The 18814-nt window shown below is 47.3% G+C and overlaps 1 protein-coding gene across 1 annotated transcript in view; it reads left to right on the forward strand.

Moving 5' to 3' along the window:
- The window catches only part of LOC146808714 (cell adhesion molecule CEACAM21-like), a 238775-nt gene that overhangs the window by 120860 nt on the left and 99101 nt on the right, over positions 1 to 18814 (forward strand). The window contains exon 3 of the mRNA XM_085615526.1: positions 3499 to 3578. Within this exon, the coding sequence (XP_085471652.1) occupies positions 3499 to 3572 (74 nt within the window). The 3' untranslated portion in view covers positions 3573 to 3578. The remainder of the gene's footprint in view (positions 1 to 3498; positions 3579 to 18814) is intronic.

Below are 18814 nucleotides of genomic sequence, written 5' to 3' on the forward strand. Positions count from 1 at the left end.
CTTACCTGTTTAAGTATAGGGAGTCGATATTTTTGCATTCTATATGTTTTCATCTATATTTTTAACGTCTATATTTTTTACATCGATATTCTGTCAGTGAACCGATGTGTGACATCTTGTGATGTTACTCCTGAGCCTCCCTCCACTGTGCCATGTAGATGTAGAGATGTCCATCCGGTTAAGAGTGAAGCTTCCTTTATTGTGCCAGTTGCGGAGTATATGTCTTGTACCCCTTCACCAAACAACTCTGTGGCTGTTTAGTCCTGCCACCCTTCTCTTATATCTAAGATGTTACCAATTGCCACAAGTCACTTGGTAATCCCTCTCACACATCCTTACTACTGCCTCTTAAATCCCTTTAAGGCCACAAACTCAGGAATGTTCAATAATTCAGTAATTACTGCACACAGGTATGGGCCAGTTATAATGAGGACCCTAGACTTTCTCATTCTGACCTTTGATCGCGCAAAGTTCTTTCTAGGTGCTGTGTTTTCAGGTATTATTGAATATTTCTGACTATTTTCATTGTAAAACCAAAGGGGATGATGGACGGAGTGTTGAACATTGCAAGCACTCACCCCCAGTCAACTGATCTGGGTTTAATCCATCACCGTTCTTTAGCTCACTCTGCCACCCCAGTTCAGACATGGCCATATGCAAATCAGTCTGACCCTGTGCCTCATGGGAACAGTCCAGCCCGAACTGCCAAGACATGTCTTCCCTGGACCGGAAACAAGCATCCTGGGACCGGTTACTGGCTAATCAGCCGTCATCAGCCAGGCTTGCTTGAATCCAGTGGCAATTTGAGCAAGGGACCCACATCTGGGCATACCCCCCCAACCCAGGGCAAACAAAGCAAAACCAAAGGGGATGATGGACGGAGTGTTGAACATTGCAAGCACTCACCCCCAGTCAACTGATCTGGGTTTAATCCTGGGGGTGAGTGCTTGCAATGTTCAACACTCCGTCCATCATCCTCTTTGGTTTTGCTTTATTTTCATTGTAACTCAAACTCGACCACAGCTGCTCAAACCCACACTTGTTAGTCTCAGCTGTACTACAGTAGAACTAACCTGTCCAACTTTGTACATTCCCTCAGCCTGCCCGACGTCTCGCCTTCCACCACAGTTTGTGACAAAGAAAAATAGTAAACCATTGAGGCAAGTGTGTACTATCGAGCCTTTAATTCAAATTGTCACACCAGCTGGATGGTCAGAAAATGCACCAGTGGTGTGGAAGTTAAAAGTTGTGTGAAGGCTGCAGTATTTATACCTCCCAAATATAAGTCAAAAATGTATGGCTCCAGAGTGCACCATATTGGTCAAGTTAGGCTGCAGTTTAAAAATATTGCAATAAAGGATCACAGGGATAAGTGCCTCTCCTCTGTAGGAAAAAATATTTATATGTCCTAACTAAGTCACCCCTTATGTGTGCCTTGTGAGCCAAAAGGGCTGGGTGTTTAATATACACAAATGGGGATTACGTTTTTATAACAATATGGCTCTACAGTGAATAATTACAAAACTTGTTTTCACTGTGTAGGTAAGGCTACTTTTACCATGACCAGGACTATTTATGAATGCAATCAATTTTTCTTATCATGGGATAGGAAAATATAGAGTTCATTCAAAGCAATTTTCACATAGTTTCTTTGGGAGTCCTCAAACAGATGGCCAAGGCTTTGCTGCAAGTGGAATAAGGCTAGGGGGATGTTTGGCTTCAAGGAAACAGGGAAGATCTGTAGTACAATTAGAGAGAAAATAATCTCCACATAGAAAAGATCAGAGAGGTGGAGATCTCTGCTCGTAGCTTTGTGAATTGAATTTTTTAGTAATTAAGTAGTATCACCTCAGTTCTACAAAATGCAGTGACTGAATGGTTTGTGGAAGTTTACTGCTTTTCAGTATTCACAAAAGTTAATTTAGACCAACAGTCTAACTTTAACACTTTTCGGTATTCACAAAGGTAAGTTACTACTATTGAAGTTAGACTTTTGGTCTAAGTTTACCTTTGTGAATACCGAAAAGTAGTAGTAATTACACAAAGGTGTAAGTTCACCTTTCTGAATCGGGCCCTATGTGTACAATATAATTCTGCGTGTCAAAGAGCAGTCTCCACCAGGCATTCAGTAGTACAATAGTGTCCTCCTTGACCTTCTGGACTTGCGGTGGTTGATTCTAGATCCATCAAAGCTCACTGAATAATTCAGCAGCTTCCTTCAGGTCTTCTCCAATGGTGAATTGTCTGTTATTCACTCTGTGGAGAGGCTCTGCAGCTTTTTGTGGTGTTATGATCTTCCCAGTGATAGGGAGAAGGTCTTGTTCTTCAGCAGGTCCATTTTATATGCTTTATGTTCCCATATCCTTGCACGATTTGTAGGGAGCGGGTCTACCTGTCACTCTGGTGTTGATCCCCGTCCCAAATGAGGAACCACATGCTACTGCTGCCCACCACATGTCGTCTTCACAGCTGGTCAGGCTCTATATCATGTACAGAGAATTTGAGGACCAGAGTGCTTCATGGCACCCACTGTGATGGGCCCACACCCGACCTGTGATATCCTCTGTAATTGAATCTACCTCGTTCCAGCAGCTTTTTTACAAGTATTTACAAGACGTTAGTTGGTCTGATTCCTGCTTCTCTACTCCAGTCCAGGAGCAGGTATCATGTAACATTGCCTTTGTAAGCCGATTTCCACTTAGGACAAACTGCTAGCCAATCCATCAGCCAACTTGCACCCCATCTCTGATCTCCCTACACTTCTAAACTGCTAAATCATGCTTCCATGGCTCCATTGCAACCCCAATCCAGAAGGGTCACACCTGAGAGTGACTATCATGGACGGATCTCAGTCCATCATCTTTCCTGGATATATTCCGATTCAACCGTCTCCTCTCTCGCTCTAAAATGTAGTAACCACTGAAGTGCCCTCCGTAGCATGGCTTCCTTCCTGTGTGCGAGGGCATGGGGGCAGCAGGGCATGCTTCATCTCGGACTGCTTACTTTGAGTTGTGGAGAGCCATATGGCTCCGCTTATTAACTGATCTCTTTTTAGAACTTACCGTTTCCTTCTAGACATACTAACTTGCAGTTTGGGTGTAGTGTTCTACAACTATGTCAATTACAGCAAGTAATGATTAAGATAACTAGCATCCAATGATCAATAGAAGTACAACTTATCATGACGTCTGCACCAGCTCCGTGACTAGGCAGTCACTAACAGGAATAGACTGGTCGACTGGAGAGCAGCCGGCAGGGCCGGAACCTCAGACCCTGCACACCAGGCATCTCTCCTAAGACTGGGCAAGAGCTTGAAATATCTGGGTGCTGAAGTATGCTCACTTGTCTATGAGAGTAAGTATTCCAGCTAATGTCAAGAAACAGATGACACACCTTTTGACTTGTGATGCATGTGATGCCTAAGGTAGTGTTGTAATGTAAGGTAGACAGATGTTTGCAAACATTCCACATTTTAACAGAATGCCTTTCTCCTTCCAGGTGGGGCTTCACGGCATCCTCCCCTGGCACTACTACTTGGAGTAATCCTGCTTCCTATCAGCAGATGCCTGTAATGGAAGGTGAGGTGCAGTTGAAAGGGAACCTGTGGTGTGTAACGTGAGAGTGGTGAAAGTGGTGCATGGTAGGTTCTGTAAGCTATATGTGACTTGTGGTAACATGAGTGGTAAAAGTGGTGCACGGTTGGTGCTCTGGAAGCCATTTCACACTTGTGGTGAGCAACGTGAGAATAGTGAAAATGGTGAACATTGGGCTCTATGATCTATATGTGACTTGTCATGAGTTAAGTGAGATTGGTGAAAGTGGTGCACAGTGGACTCTGCAAGCTATAGGTGACTTCTGGTGAGTAACATGTGAGTTGTGAAAGTGGTGCATGGTGTACTGTGTGAGCTATTTATAACTTGTGGGGAGTAGCGTGAGAGTGGTGAAAGTGGGGTACAGGGGGTTTTGTGAGGTATATGTGACTTTTATTCTGTACCCCTCGCCAACTTCTGTGCCTCCGTTTATATTGTACCCCTGTGCTGACTTCTGTGCCTTCTGTGCCCCTTGTGCTCTTTTCTGTGCCTCGTTCTCGAGTCCGTGCCCCGCGCCGGTCTCCTTTCCACCGTCCCTGCCGCTGACTCCCCTGCGGCCCCGCCCCCTCCGCGCCCATTCGCACCACCCGTCCCTCACCTCCCGCCTCCCAGCTGCTCCTCTCTCCCCACCTCCCCATATATGGCGCGCGCTGCGCGGCCGCGCCGTTGGCGCGCCTAGGCAAGCCCGTCTGAGCCCGTCCGCGCCTGGACCGCGCCCAGCGCCAGAACCCCTGGCCCCCGCACCAGCCATGAAGACCGCCTCCGTTACGATGCCAGCACCCTCGTCGCTCTCAACCCAGGAAGGACCCACACCTGCTGCAAGGCTGCCCCGAAGCGCACCTATGGTCCCTTCACCTGCCGGAACTGCAGCTTCTCCTGCCTCGAAAGCGCCAAGACGCCTGCCACGACGGAACCCAAGCAACTTAGATACACCCACTCTGCACACAAACATGCCGTCGAACTCTGGGACCTATTCGACACCGCATCACCGGACGTCGCCTTCCTCACTGAGACCTGGATGAACGAAGCCTCCTCGCCAGACATAGCCATAGCCATCCCAGACGGGTACAAGATCACCCGCAGAAACTGCACCAACAGGGCCGGAGGAGGAATCGCCATCGTCCACAAAAACACCATCAGGATCTCAACAAACACCAACGACACCCTCAGCACCGCCGAACACATGCACTTCCCGATCCACACGGACCCCAAGACCACCCTAAGAGGCACCCTCGTCTACAGACCGCCAGGGCCCCGGCCTCAATTCTGCGACTCCATCGCCGACCTCATCAGCTCGCACGCGCTGACCTCCACCGACTACATCCTCCTCAGAGACCTGAACTATCACCTGGAGAACAACAACGACAACAACTCCTCCACCCTGATCGACAACCTTGCCAACCTCGGACTGAAACAGCTCGTCATGACGCCGACCCACATCGCCGGCCACACGCTAGATGCCATCTTCTCCTCAAGCCCCCACGTCACCTTCAGCCACGCCTCCGAACTCACCTGGACAGACCACCACTGCATCCACTTCTCCTTCCGAAAACCCCCCACACACCACTGCGCCCTACAGACCCCCCGCTGCTGCTGGGGCAAAGTCACTGAAGAACAACTACAGGCCAGCCTCGCACTCAACCCTCCGACTAACCCCACCAACCCCGATGATGGTGCACTCGCCCTCAAACTCTGGATGAACGACTGCGCCAACACCGTAGCCCCGCTGAAAAAACCCACCAACAGAGACACCAGCAAAAGAGTCAGCTGGTTCGCCCCGGAACTCCTTGACTCTAAACGCACCTGCCGGAAATTGGAGAACATATGGCACAACGACAAGACGCCAGACAGCCGCGCTGCCCACAAAGACCGCACCAGCCTATCTCAACAACCGACTCCCCTTCTACGAACCGAACAGGAAACTCCGCTCTGCTGACCACACCCTGGCCACGGTCCCGCGCATCCGTAGAACAACTTCCGGAGACAGGTCCTTCTCCCACCGCGCCGCCAGGACCTGGAACACCCTCCCCCGCTACCTACGACAAACCGAAGACCTGCTGACCTTCAGGAGACAACTCAAGACCTAGCTCTTTGACCAGTAGCAGCAGTACCCCCCTCCCCCCCCCCCCCCCCCCAGCGCCTTGAAACCCTCACGGGTATGTAGAGCGCTTTACAAATTACTTGATTGATTGATTGATTGATTGATTGACTTGTGGTGAGTAATGTGAGAGTGGTGAAAGTGGTGCACAGTGAGTTCTGCAAGGTATGTCTGACTTGTGGTAAAAGTGGTGCATGTTGGGCTTCAGATGCTATATGTGACTTGTGGTAAGTAACATTTGAGTTGTGAAATTCGTCCATGGTGGGCTCTGTGTGCTATATTTGACTTGTAACATGAGTGGTGAAAGTGGTGCATGGTGGGTTCTGTGAGGTATATGTGACTTGTGCTAACATGAGTGGTAAAAGTGGTGTACGTTAGGCTTCGGAAGCAATATGTTACTTGAGGTGTGTAACGTGTGAGAGGTGAAAGTGGTGCACTGTGGGCTCTGCAAGTTATATGTGACTTGTGGTAAAATGAGAGGTGAAAGTGGTGCTTGGTGGTCTCTGTGAACTTAATGTGACTTGTGGTAACATGAGTGGTGAATGTGGTGCACGGTGGGCTTTGCGAGCCTTCTGTGAGTTGTGTGGTATCATGAGTGGTGAATGTGGTGCACGGTGGGTTCTGCGAGCCTTATGTGACTTGTGGTAACATGAGTGGTGAAAGTAGTGTACGGTGGGCTCTGCGAGCTATTTGTGACTTGTGGTGAGTAGCATGAGAGTGGTGAAAGGGATGCACAGTGGGCTATGAGAGCTAAATGTGACTAGTGGTGAGTAGCGTGAGAGTGGTGAAAGTAGTTCACGGGGCTCTGTGAGGTAGATGTGACTTGTGGTAATCTGAGTGGTGAAAGTGGTGCATGGTGGGGTCTGAAAGCTATATGTGACATGTGGTGAGTAACATGAGAGTGGTAAAAGTCGGGTACAGTGGGCTGTTCGAGCTATATATGAATTGTGGTAACATGAGTGATGAACGTTGTGCACGGTGGGTTCTGCAAACGATATGTGACTTGTGGTAACCTGAATGGTGAAAATGGTGCATGAAGCTATATGAGCTATGTGTGACTTATGGTGAGTAGCATGAAAGTGGAGTAAGTGGTGCACGTTTGACTCTGAATGCTAAATGTGACTTGTGGTGAGTAGCGTGAGAGTGTGCACGGTGGGCCCTGCAAGCTAGATATGACTCGTGGTAACATGAGTGGTAAAAGTGGTGTACGTTAGGCTTCGGAAGCTATATGTTACTTGAGATGTGTAACGTGTGAGAGGTGAAAGTGGTGCACTGTAGGCTCTGCAAGTTATATGTGACTTGTGGTAAAATGAGAGGTGAAAGTGGTGCTTTGTTGTCTCTGTGAACTTAATGTGACTTGTGGTAACATGAGTGGTGAATGTGGTGCACGGTGGGCTCTGCGAGCATCATGTGACTTGTGGTAACTGAGTGGCGAAAGTGGTGCAACAACAGCTCTGCAAGCTATGTCACTTGTGAGTAGCGTGAGAATAATAAGTGTAGTGCACGGTGGGCTCTGTGAGCTAGATGTGATTCCTGGCAACCTGAGTGGTGAAAGCTGTGCATTATGGGTTCTGAAAGCTATATTTGACTTGTGGTGAGTACGGTGTGATGGTGAAAGTGGTGCACGGTGGGCTCTGCAAGCTGTGTGGAACTTGTGGTAACATGTGTGGTGAAAGTGGTGCACAGAGGAATCTGCGAGCTATATGTGACTTGCAGTAAAATGAATGGTGACAGTGGTGCACGGTGGGCTCTGCAAGATACATGGCGCAATGTAACTGGACAAAGTCCATCTGTTGCAAGGGGTGGTGGCGGGCAACTTAATGGGGGTTACATCCAAGTAGAGCAAGATACAAGATTCCATACAATAATAAATAGGTACTAAAACTGATAGTGGTGAAAAGCCTGTAGTGCATAAGGTCACCAAGTCTGAACCTGTAGCGCACTGTGTTCTTTCAACAGTGCACTGCACCATCCAGGTGATCTGCATTACTGACAGAAGAAGAGCTTAAAATCTAGGACTCAAGGCACTGAGTCCAAGCACCAACAACATATGCCTTTTTAACGCATGGTGAAGAGATGATGCTGAATGTATATTCACACAAAGGCATTATGAAGAGAAAAGTCTGCGAACATTTACTCACAATGGCATGGTGAAGGGATGATCCTAAATGTCTTCTCAAACAAAAGCTTGGATGATAAGTGACTTCAATATTAGATCCTTAGCATAGCTGTCTCGCTGCACTGCCACGCTCGGACAGATTCCACAAGCTTCCCAGGTGTTGTCCAAGCAGCCCTCCAGGACAGGCCATCTGATTGTGAGCAGTTGTCAGGCAAGAAGACCGACTCCTACCTCCTGTGCTTGCTTTGTCCAACCTCCGCTGCAAGGCAGTACCTCCAACAGTTAAAGAGGTGTCATTATTAAAGAGATTCTCAGCCATCCCAGCGTCACCAACCTTCGAAGTCCCAGCCTTCAAAGCCATTCCAAACACCCCAGCAGATTCATCTGTTCTTTGGGGAGGGCGGATCATGCGGATGCTATCATCAGCTCCTGGAACAGATCCAGGTTCCCAGTCATCTTCTGGATCTGCCACTTCAAAACCTCTCTGACTCTCCCCTCGAGCCACCATCTTACTATAGAGATTGATCTACCACTTTTCCACCGATTGGGAGACAATCAAAATTGATCGCTGGGTCATTCATCAAATCTGCAGGGCCTATGCCCTACCCTTGCTGTTTTCCCCATTGGGCTGCCCTCCCTACACTATACTCTCTCTGGCAAACAACTCAGTTTTGGAGGCAGAAGTTCTTATCCCGCTGAAAAAGGGTCCAATGAGGTTCAGTCTCTGGCAGGAAGGGCGTGGGATTCTTTCCCTGTCTCAAAGAAGATCTGAGATCCATCTGTGACATTTACTTCTTGATCTTTTTCATTCGGCATGTTAGAAATGGGGTCTCTAGTTCACCAGTGGTTTGCATCCTGTCAATAAGAGACCCTCACACTAATCACGGTAAGGGAGTCACACAGCAAAGATAACCCACGCTCACCCCCTTGGTAACCTGGCACTAGATGTCAGGCTTATCTCAGAGGCAATGTACAAAGCATGTGTACACACTCACAGTAACACAGTTAAAACACTACAAAAGGAGTCCACACGTTTAGAAAAATAGTAAATATTTATCTGAATAAAACAAGACCAAAACAACATAAATCCAACATAAATAATTCAAAGTATCACTCTTAAAAGATTAAGCAAATTTAGTCCATAGAAATCAATGGATGCATTTGTTTTAGCACAAAGTACCTTAGATGTGTAAAAAATCAAAGATGGTGCAAGGTGCAGGGGATGTGAGGTGCCGGAAATGCAAATCAATGCATGGGTTCCTTACTACACAGGGGAGGTGATGCGTCGGTTCCTTACTGCTAGTCATGGGAGGTGATTTGTTGGTTCCTTACTGGAAGGGGAGGTGATGCGTCGATATCCGGACACCTGGCCTTGGTTCCTTACTGCAGTGTGGTGTCGATGGAGTATCGGTGTTGAGGGGTGATGCGTCAAAAATCTAGACGTGCTGTGTCTTTGCGACAGCAAGAAAGCAGGTGCTGTGTCAATTTTTCAGCCTCAAGCAGGTGCTGTGTCAGAATAGGAGCAGGTTCCATGGACGTCGGTAAAATGGTGCTCAGCTGTCATGATGCAGCGATTTTTCTGACGTGCTGAGATGTTGAGCTGGGACCTACAGTGAAAGCCGCCGATGATGTGTCTGGTGGGAACCAGGCTTCGGTGCAGGCAGCGGTGATGTGTCGATCTTTTGAAGCGATGCGTTGAGAAAACATGCGCTGGGAGTCAATGCATGGATTTTCTCCTTAGATCGCCAGATTCTACTTCCAAGGGCCCAGGTACTAGATTTAGCCCAGCATGGCAAGTTATGACTCTCAGCAAAACAGCCCAGGCACTGGTAGGTGAAGTCTTTGATGGCCCAGAGATTTCTTAACAGGAGGCAAGCACGCACAAGCACTTGGAGAACTTTGGAAGCAGGATATAGAAAGCAAATTCCAGTCCTTCAGTCCTAGGACAGAAGCAGCAAGCAGTAGACCAGTACATCAGCAGACAGAGTGGCAGTCCCTCCTGGCAGATTATCCAGCTCTTCTTCCTTACTGAATGTGCTAAGAATGTGCTAAGTCCAGAAGTGTTTTGATTTTGGGGTGTTGTAGGTCCATTAGCTATAACCTTTTCTGCCTTTGAAGTAGGCAAACTTCAAAGGAAAGTCTTTGTAGTGCACAAGATCCTGCATTTTCCCAGACCTGACTCCAGACACACTGCAGGGAAGTGGAGACCGCTTTGCATGAGGACAGGTACAGCCCTATTCAGGTGTCAATGACCACTCCTCCCACTACTCTAGCTCAGGAAGCCCCATCAGCCTGGTGATAGGCTATCAGGATATGCAAGGCACTCCTCCACTCCCTTTGTGGGACTGCCTAGAGTGAATGCACAAGAGCTCAACTGTCAGCCAACCCAGACGTGTATTCCTACAGACAGGCAGAGGCACAGAATGGTCAAGCAAGAAAATGCCCACTTTCCAAAAGTGGTATTTTCAAACACGCAATTTAAAAAACCAACTTCACGAAAATATGTATTTTTAAATTGTGAGTTCAGAGACCCCAAACTCCAAATCTCTATTTGCACCCAATGGGAAATTACACTCAAAAGATATTTCGAGGCAATCCCGATGTTACCCTTTGGAAGAGATAGGCCTTGCATTAGTGAAAAACTAAATTAGCAGTATTTCACTATTAGAGCATGTAAAACACACCTGTACATATCCTACCTTTTAAATACACTACACCTTGCCCATGGGGCTGCCTTGGGCCTACCTTAGGGGTGACTTACATGTAGCGAAAGGCAAGATTTTGGCCTGGCAAGTGGGGGCACTTACCATGTTGAAATGGCAGTTTAAAAATGCAGTGACAGGTCTGAGACATGTTTGCAGGGCTACCAATGTGGGTTGTGCAATCAATGCTGCAGGCCCACTAGTAGCATTTGATTTAAAGACACTGGGCACACCTGGTGCACTATGCTACTACTATTACTAGTAAATCAAAAATGCCAATCATGGATAAACCAATCACCAATACATTTTAGAAACAGATCATATGCACTTGAGCACCGGTTAGCAGTGGTAAAGTGCCCAGAGTCAACAAAAACAGGTGAGAAAAAATAAGAGGAATAAGGCAAATGGATTGGAGATAACCCTGCAACAAGGGCCAGGTCCAACTCGGCAGGTCTAGCAATAAAATGTATATCATGGTACTTAATGTGGGCACTCCTCTGGGGTCACTGAACCACCAGGACTCCTATTTCTATCTGCCAGTCATCCCTGCCAACAAGTATTACTGGCGGTTCATGGTGTGTTTCCAGCAAGTTCAGTACATGATCATGCCATTCAGACTGAGACTGCACCACGCATTTTCACCAAAGTACTCACAGTTGTGGTAGCTCAACTATGAAGGCCGGGTGTCCATTTATTTTCATACTTTTATGACTGGCATATGGCTCAGACTCTACAGTGCTAGTCAAAAAACGTCTTCTGCTCACACTGTCTCTCCTAAACAGCTTGTTTTTTACACTCCGCATCCAAACATTTAATCTCTCTTTCACACAGAAGCTTAATCAGAGCTGTACTGAATATGACCTATGTGAAGGCCTTTCCTTCTCGGAGAATCGTGGATATTTGTGAGTTGATTATGATCTTATCCTGATTCTAGAAGTCTTAGGCCTGCTGTGCCTCATGGTCACACACATCCTTTTGCCACATTACAGATGGCTGATGATGGCCCTTTGTTGGTGCCCGAGAAAGTGGCTCAATGGCAAAGGGAGCCTCTCAGCTCAGGGCAGATCTTCGAGTCAGTCATCCACATTGACAGTGGTGGATGTTCGAATCCAGCCTTTTGGTAAGACGTCCCTTCCACCCTCCTAAGCTGGGTACTGTGTTGCCTTTGGTTCATGTCAGAGCAGCAGTTGTACATAAATGTGCTAGAGTTGAAACCAGCCTGCCATGTTTATATTATGCTATGCTGTTCTATGCTATGCTATGCAATGCATAAGGAAGCACCACCTACTGTTCTTCTTTTGCACAAGTGTGTTGTTTGTGTAAGTGAGAGTCCATCTGAGAGGAGGTACCTGGTAGGTTGGTAGAACTGCACGCTGCTGTTCAGGTAGGTAGGGCCAGTGTTGTGTAGCACTTTGTATGTGAGGGCATGGAGCTTAAACTGTGCTATTCATAGGGAGCCAGTGTAGCTCCCTTAGGTGGGTGGTGATTATAGACCAGTGTGGAAAGTTGAGGGCCAGTCTAGCTGTTGTGTTTGGGATGATTGTTGGTTGGTTGGTGATTCCTGCACAGGTGTTCCTGTTGGTGATGAGGGCTTTAGTGACAGTTTTCCTGGTGGTGTTAAATAGCCACAAGAGAATGTTTTTCAGTATCTTCCAAATATGAAAGCAGGTCATGGCATTAGCATTGGCATGTCCAGCTTGTTGTTGATGATCCGGAGGTTTTCTTGCTTGTGTACTTGGTTGTTGAGGTTGGTGCGAGGTCTATAGGCCACCAGCAGGAGTCCCACAGTGAGACCTCTTTTCCAAAGATCACCACTTCAGTTTTATCCGTGTAGAGTTTGAGACAGGTGGACATCATTCAAGTGGCCACTTTGGTCATATGAGTTAAAACTGTTTCGAATGTTGGGTATTCTGTCTGAGAGGGACCGTATCAGTTGTGTCTCATCAGCGTAGGTGACTATGTCAATCTTGTGTGTGTGTGGATGACATCTGCCAGCTGTGTCATGTAGATGTTGAAGATGGTCATGCTGAGCGAGGAATCCTACAGGACTCCGAAAATGAGTATCCGCACTTCTGGGAAGTATGGTGGCATGTTGACTGTTTGTGCTCTTCTGGTAAGAAAAGGTGCCGATTATGGGTCCAAGGATGCTTGCCTCGTGAAGTCGTCTGATCAGGATGAGATGGGAGACTGTGTTGAATGTCATCTGCCGCTATGATGAGGGCAGGTTCTGTACTGTGGTTTGGCCTAAAGCCTGATTGCGGGACATTGGGGAGCTGATGGTTGGCAATGCATGATGGCTTGTTCTAGGATCTCTGGCAGGTATGATAGGAGGGAGATTGGTCTGTAGTTCTCTAGTTTTGACTGGGTCTGCTGAGGGCTTCTTCAGGAGGGTGTTGAAGGCTGTGGGTTTCCAGGCTTCCAGGAAAGTGGCTATGTTGATCGTGGTGTTGAGTATGGGGATGAGGGCTTTGCTTATAGGGGCTGAGCCTTTGTTGAAGCTGTGGTGGGGCAAGGGTAAACATGGCTCCAGAGAAGATGGTCTTCATGATTGTTGTGGTTTCCTCTGTGGTGCTAACGTTCCATGTTGTCAGGATAATATCTTTATTCGATACTAGCAGACATATTGGAAGATTGATGGGGTGGGGTTGAGGGTCCAAGTTGGTGTTGATGTCTGTGATTGTGTTGCAGAAGAAGTTGGAGAGGTTGTTGATCAGTTCTTGGGTAGGTGTGATATTGCTGGTGGTGTTGTGTAGTCCTTGATGATAGCAAAAATGTCCTTGCTGCTGTTGGGACAGTCGTTGATATGCTTGTCTAGGGCCTTCCTTTTGGTTTATCAGTAGTGTCTCTGAGTGGAATTTAATGCTTTCTTGTCCGATTCTCTCGGCTCGCTCTCCACTTCTGTTCTGAACTGACTCCAGGATCTCTCTTGGTGTGTATCACACTATAATGTGGTTATGTCCTTTGGCAAAGTTTTGGCTGAAGTGGCATGATTCCAGCTAGCACAGCTGGAGAGCCATTGCTGAGGAAAGGTTTTCCGGACTAGTCCAAAGTCTGGAAGGATATTCATAATGTAAGAAATTGGTGGAAAGACTATATATCAAACAGAAATGTATATATTGAAGGTAAGTATGTTTTTCATTTGGACCAGATTCATCCCTGGGTGTGCTCATATGATGAATGGAGCTCGCCTAGGATGCAAGTCTTGCTTTTTGGTCTTGAAACCGACAGCCACTCATTGGGGCAAGTATCAAATTGGAGCGGACAGTCACTCGTACGGGTCATGTCTTGCTTCTTGGTCTTGGAACTGACACCCACTCATTGGGGCAAGTATCACACTGGAGTTGATAGTCACTCATAGGGTGCAAGTCTTGCTTCTTGGAGCTGGCAGTGACTCACTGGGGGAAGGTATCACTTTGGAGCTGACAGTCACTCGTATTGCTCAAGTCTTGCTTCTTGATCTTGGAACTGGCAGCCACTCATTGGGGCAAGTATCACATTAGAACTGGCAGTCACTCGTAGGGTTCAAGTCTTGCTTCTTGGAAATGACAGCCATTCATTGGGGCAAGTATCACACTGGAACTAACACTCACTCATAGGGCTCAAGTCTTGCTTCTTGGTCTTGGAACTGAGTGCCACTCTTTGGGGGCGAGTAACACATTGGACCTGACAGTCACTCGCATTGCTCAAGTATTGCTTATTGGTCTTAGAAGCAACGTCGACTCATTGGCGGCAAGTGTCGGATTGGACCTGACAGTCATTCGTAGGGCTCAAGTCTTGCTTCTTGGTCTTGGAGCTGACATCGACTCACTGGGGGCAAGTATCACTTTGGAGAGGTCAGTCACTCGTAGGGCTCAAGTCTTGCTTCTTGGATCTGACAGCCACTCATTGGGGCAAGTATCACATTGGAGCTGACAGTCACTCATAGGGTTCAAGTCTTGCTTCTTGGTCTTGGAGCCAACAGCCACTCACTGGGGCAAGTATCACACTGGAGTTGACAGTCACTCGTAGGGTGCAAGTCTTGCTTTTTGGAATAACAGTGACTCACTGAGGAAAAATATTGCTTTGGAGCTGGCAGTCACTGGTATTGCTCAAGTCTTGCTTCTTGGTCTTGGAACTGACACCCACTCATTGGGGCAAGTATCTCATTAGAACTGGCAGTCACTCGTAGGGTTCAAGTCTTGCTTCTTGGAAATGACAGCCATTCATTGGGGCAAGTATCACACTGGAACTAACACTCACTCATAGGGCTCAAGTCTTGCTTCTTGGTCTTGGATCTGACAGCCACTCATTGGGGCAAGTATCTCATTGGAGCTGACTGTCACTCATAGGGTTCAGGTCTTGATTCTTCGTCTTGGAGCTGACTGCCACTCTTTGGGGCAAGTATCCCACTGGAGTTGACAGTTACTCATCGGGTGCAAGTCTTGCTTCTTGGAGCTGACAGCTTCTCACTGGGGGAAAGTATCACTTTGGAGCTGACAGTCACTCGTAGGGCTCAAGTCTTGCTTTTTGGTCTTGGAACAAGAACCACTCTTTGGGGGCAAGAAACACATTGGACCTGACAGTCACTCGTATTGCTCACTGGGTGCAAGTATCAAATTCGGATGTGACAGTCACTTGTGGGGTTCAAGTCTGGCTACTTGGTCTTGGAGCTGACAGCCACTCACTGGGGCAAGTATCACATTGGATGTGACAGTCACTCGTAGGGTTCAAGTCTTGGAGCTGACAGCCACTCACTGGGGCAAGTATCACATTGGAGCTGACAGCCACTCGTGGGGCTCAAGTCTTGCTACTTGGTCTTGGAGCTGACAGCCACTCACTGGGGGCACATAGGACTCTTTGGAGTAGAAGCTCGATCTGAAGCTGCCCAAACACTCCTCAGCATTCAAGGGAGTCTCCAAGTAGAAATCATGTTGCTTCTGATAAAACATTCTTGGCCTGATTCACAGAGGTAAACTTAAACTTTAGAGTAAGTATTGTGTAGTTCTCAGTAATCCATAGGATCTGCGCGTTTGTTGGACGACATAAGCTTTGAGTGAGGTGCCCAGACTGATTCCAAGCACCCCCACTGGATATGTTGGCCTAGAGACCAGCTAGCTCACAGTGCCACCATAAGCCCCCTAACCTCACCAGGGAGCGAATGGTTTCTGGCAACCACTGAACATTGCAACCCTGATGCCTCCGGGATCGTAGTAACCAATCAGATTATTTTGCTCAGTCACTCGTGCTTATTGCTCTCAGAGAGGTATACAGAGAATGCACACTGGAACATTTTTAATATATTTATTGAACCAACGTTATTCTTGTATAAAAAACATGTGCTGCGATAATCAGCAGCGAGAAGCAGATGAAAGTGATTACAAGCACCAAAAGAGTAAATAGTAGATAGAGTTCTACCATGGTGCTAAAACTGTGTATAAATGCAGGTATATGATACAAGGAAGTACTCGTGCATACCCTACTATGCGAACACTACTGTGTGTACCTAGAGTGTGTGTGTGTGTGTAGCCAAGAATCCTCCCACGGACGATCCAACCCCATTACCTACTGGGAGAGAATGTAGAACCCCGTCTTGGTCACGAACTGCACACCCCTCACTAGAAGTCAGACTGCTGCGTGGGGAAGTGTCCGCATGCAGGGACCCTCGGGGTCCGCTGAAGGGCCTCTTCTGCTAATCTGTCAGGACGCTCATTATTTATAATAGAATCATCTTTGTGATGTCTGTATGGATTAGCAATGTTATGGATATGTAGATAGCCCTGACGCCCGTGGATGAATACAGAGCAACATTTCTACATTGTGCATAAAAAGGTGTTGTACATGGTGTTCGAGGCATCCTAATAATGTTATGCGGAGCTAGACGTGTAAACAGAAGTAGTTTCAGAGGAACGAATCCAACACTGTTATGCATGCGAATATGTGCAAAAGTTCACTGCAGAAATGTTATTGTGCAAAATTTGGACAATGTAAGAACATGTGCAGCTTCAATACTTGGTCCTTACCTGGGCACATAACATAAGTTTACTATTTGTTTGCAATTTACAAGGGAATTTCATAGATGGCATCTTCACGAGGGCAGAGTCTCTGTCCTTGTGGCGGAAACGCCACACATAAAAAGATAGGCATTCTTAAAGATACTACGTCTAACGTTGCTTTGTGAATTGCCAACATATATCCCAAACTTACACCAAAATATAAGTTTACCTTTGTGATTTAGGCCCTCAAGGTGTTGTTCAAATTCCTTAAATCTTACTTCTAGCGTGTCCTAACCTGCCCCACTTACTCATGGCAGGACTCTTTGTCCTAGTGAAATTATGTACAATTATCAACACACCCACTCCCATCTTTGCAGCGTTTCTTCTCCCCGGGATGCCCTTCCTACGGTGACAAGTGCACACAGGCAAACGGAATAGGCGGAGGTTATCGGCCTGCTCAGCAGACAGAAGTCAGGCCAAGATCAGAAATCCAAAACGGGTCTCTATCAGGCTCTGCTTTGTGCCCTGGCCCAGGCGGGCTGCAGTGACGCAGGCACGTCGATGTGCGCGTGCTCACACTGCTGACTTCTAACTAGTGGAGGTTACGGTATGACGTCATGCCAGGTGAGGGTTTTAGACGAAGGGAAATCCTTTAAAGAGTCATTTTCTCAATGGATTTCCCTTCTCTTTTTGAAACTCAGCAGCAGCAACATTGTTGTGGTGTCACCAGAGCTTTAACTGGAAGCGTTTTCAATATTATATAGAAGCCATAGTTGCTGCTTATTTATCTTATGCAACTAAGAACCATTGACAAAGCCAATAGTCCTGACTTGTTGTAGGTATGATGTTACTTGTTGCATCATATATCTGGATGCAATGACAGAAACGGCAAAATACAAGTCGGGCGGCACACTGTGCTAAACACACATTTTTAGCTTACGTGTTTTTTAAGCCATGCCCTTAATTACATTGCCCACGCCCCTTTGAGAGACCCACCAGTTTTTTCATCCCACTTAAAGCCCTGGAGACACCTGTTCATACCAGACCACTTGCAAACCCACCCTCACCGTGGGGGACATTGACCAGGTTTCTTCTAGTTGACATGAACCCTGGGGTCATGGGGTTGATCTCAGCTCTAGAGCACGGCATGAAGAAGAGTCCCATTAATCTCTCTATGGCCCTAGTGGTGCGTTGTCGGACCACCTCGTACGTAGCATGCAGCCCACGACCCCGCATACACAGGCAGGAGCGATAAAACCTACTACTCGTAGACACAACATCAAGGATTGTAGTGGCGCAACGTGCCCATACTTTTTAATTTTACAAAAACAACTACTTTAAAAACAAAAAATGAAAAAAAAACTGCCCTGGAATGGTTACTGATGACAGTTGAGAGGTTGTGGCTGAAAGGAAAAAGGTAAGGGGGTCTCCTGTGGTGTGAATCTAAGAGAAGGACCAGGAGCTGAAGAGGAACCAAGCCTTCTCTCCAGGCTGTGGGTCATCTGAAAGAAATGTACGCACTAGGTTAATCAGCAAATCTAAAGGTTCCTTGGGAGGTAGTATTGGCTTTAACTGCAGGAGTCACTTGAAGCTGCTTGATGGCACAGACCTTTTTCAGAGGGGATGTAAGGGTGTTACTAGCGGGGTCCTGAAGCTCAGACTTTAAATCGACAAGTATAACATGTTTGCACTAGGTACAGTCCGCTGGTGTTGGGACCTCTGGCAGCATGCTTTATGGGACTTCCTGGTCTCCAAGAAGGTCTGAGATCCATTCTCGACCTTCACCTCTTGAACGTCTCTGTAGGAGAGTAGGATCTGCCTCTTATGGTTACCCCCACCTTTTGCTGGTGTTTCACTGTTTTTCGACTTTAGTCTGGCTGGGACCCTACTAGTCAGGGCCCAGCCTAGCTGCTTCCTCTCTAAATTGATTGTGTGTACTTTAGGTACACCACAGATTGGATCCTGAGGTACCCTTGTGAGTCCCTAGTACATGGTATACTATGTACCCAGGGCATAGATACCCCAGTGGCCTACCAGGGGCTGAAGCATGTATTATGCCACCCCTGGAAAGCCACCCAAAATGACACCACAGGTCTGTTACTGCAGCTTGGGTAAGGTGGTGCATGCACCCCTTACTGAGGTACAGGTTCACTATACCTCACCTATCACTGCACATACAAACCTATCAGTCACCCCTATGGCAGGCCTTATCAATCCTGAAGGCAGGGTGCTTGGTTATATGTGAGAGGGTGCCCAGGCATGAGATGAGCCCCTCTGCAGCCTTTGGAATCACTTCTCCGGGGTTGTCAGTGTTGCAGCCTGACCATATACTC

The sequence above is a fragment of the Triturus cristatus genome, chromosome 7, assembly GCF_964204655.1.
Source record: "Triturus cristatus chromosome 7, aTriCri1.1, whole genome shotgun sequence".
NCBI classification, from domain to species: Eukaryota; Metazoa; Chordata; class Amphibia; order Caudata; family Salamandridae; genus Triturus; species Triturus cristatus.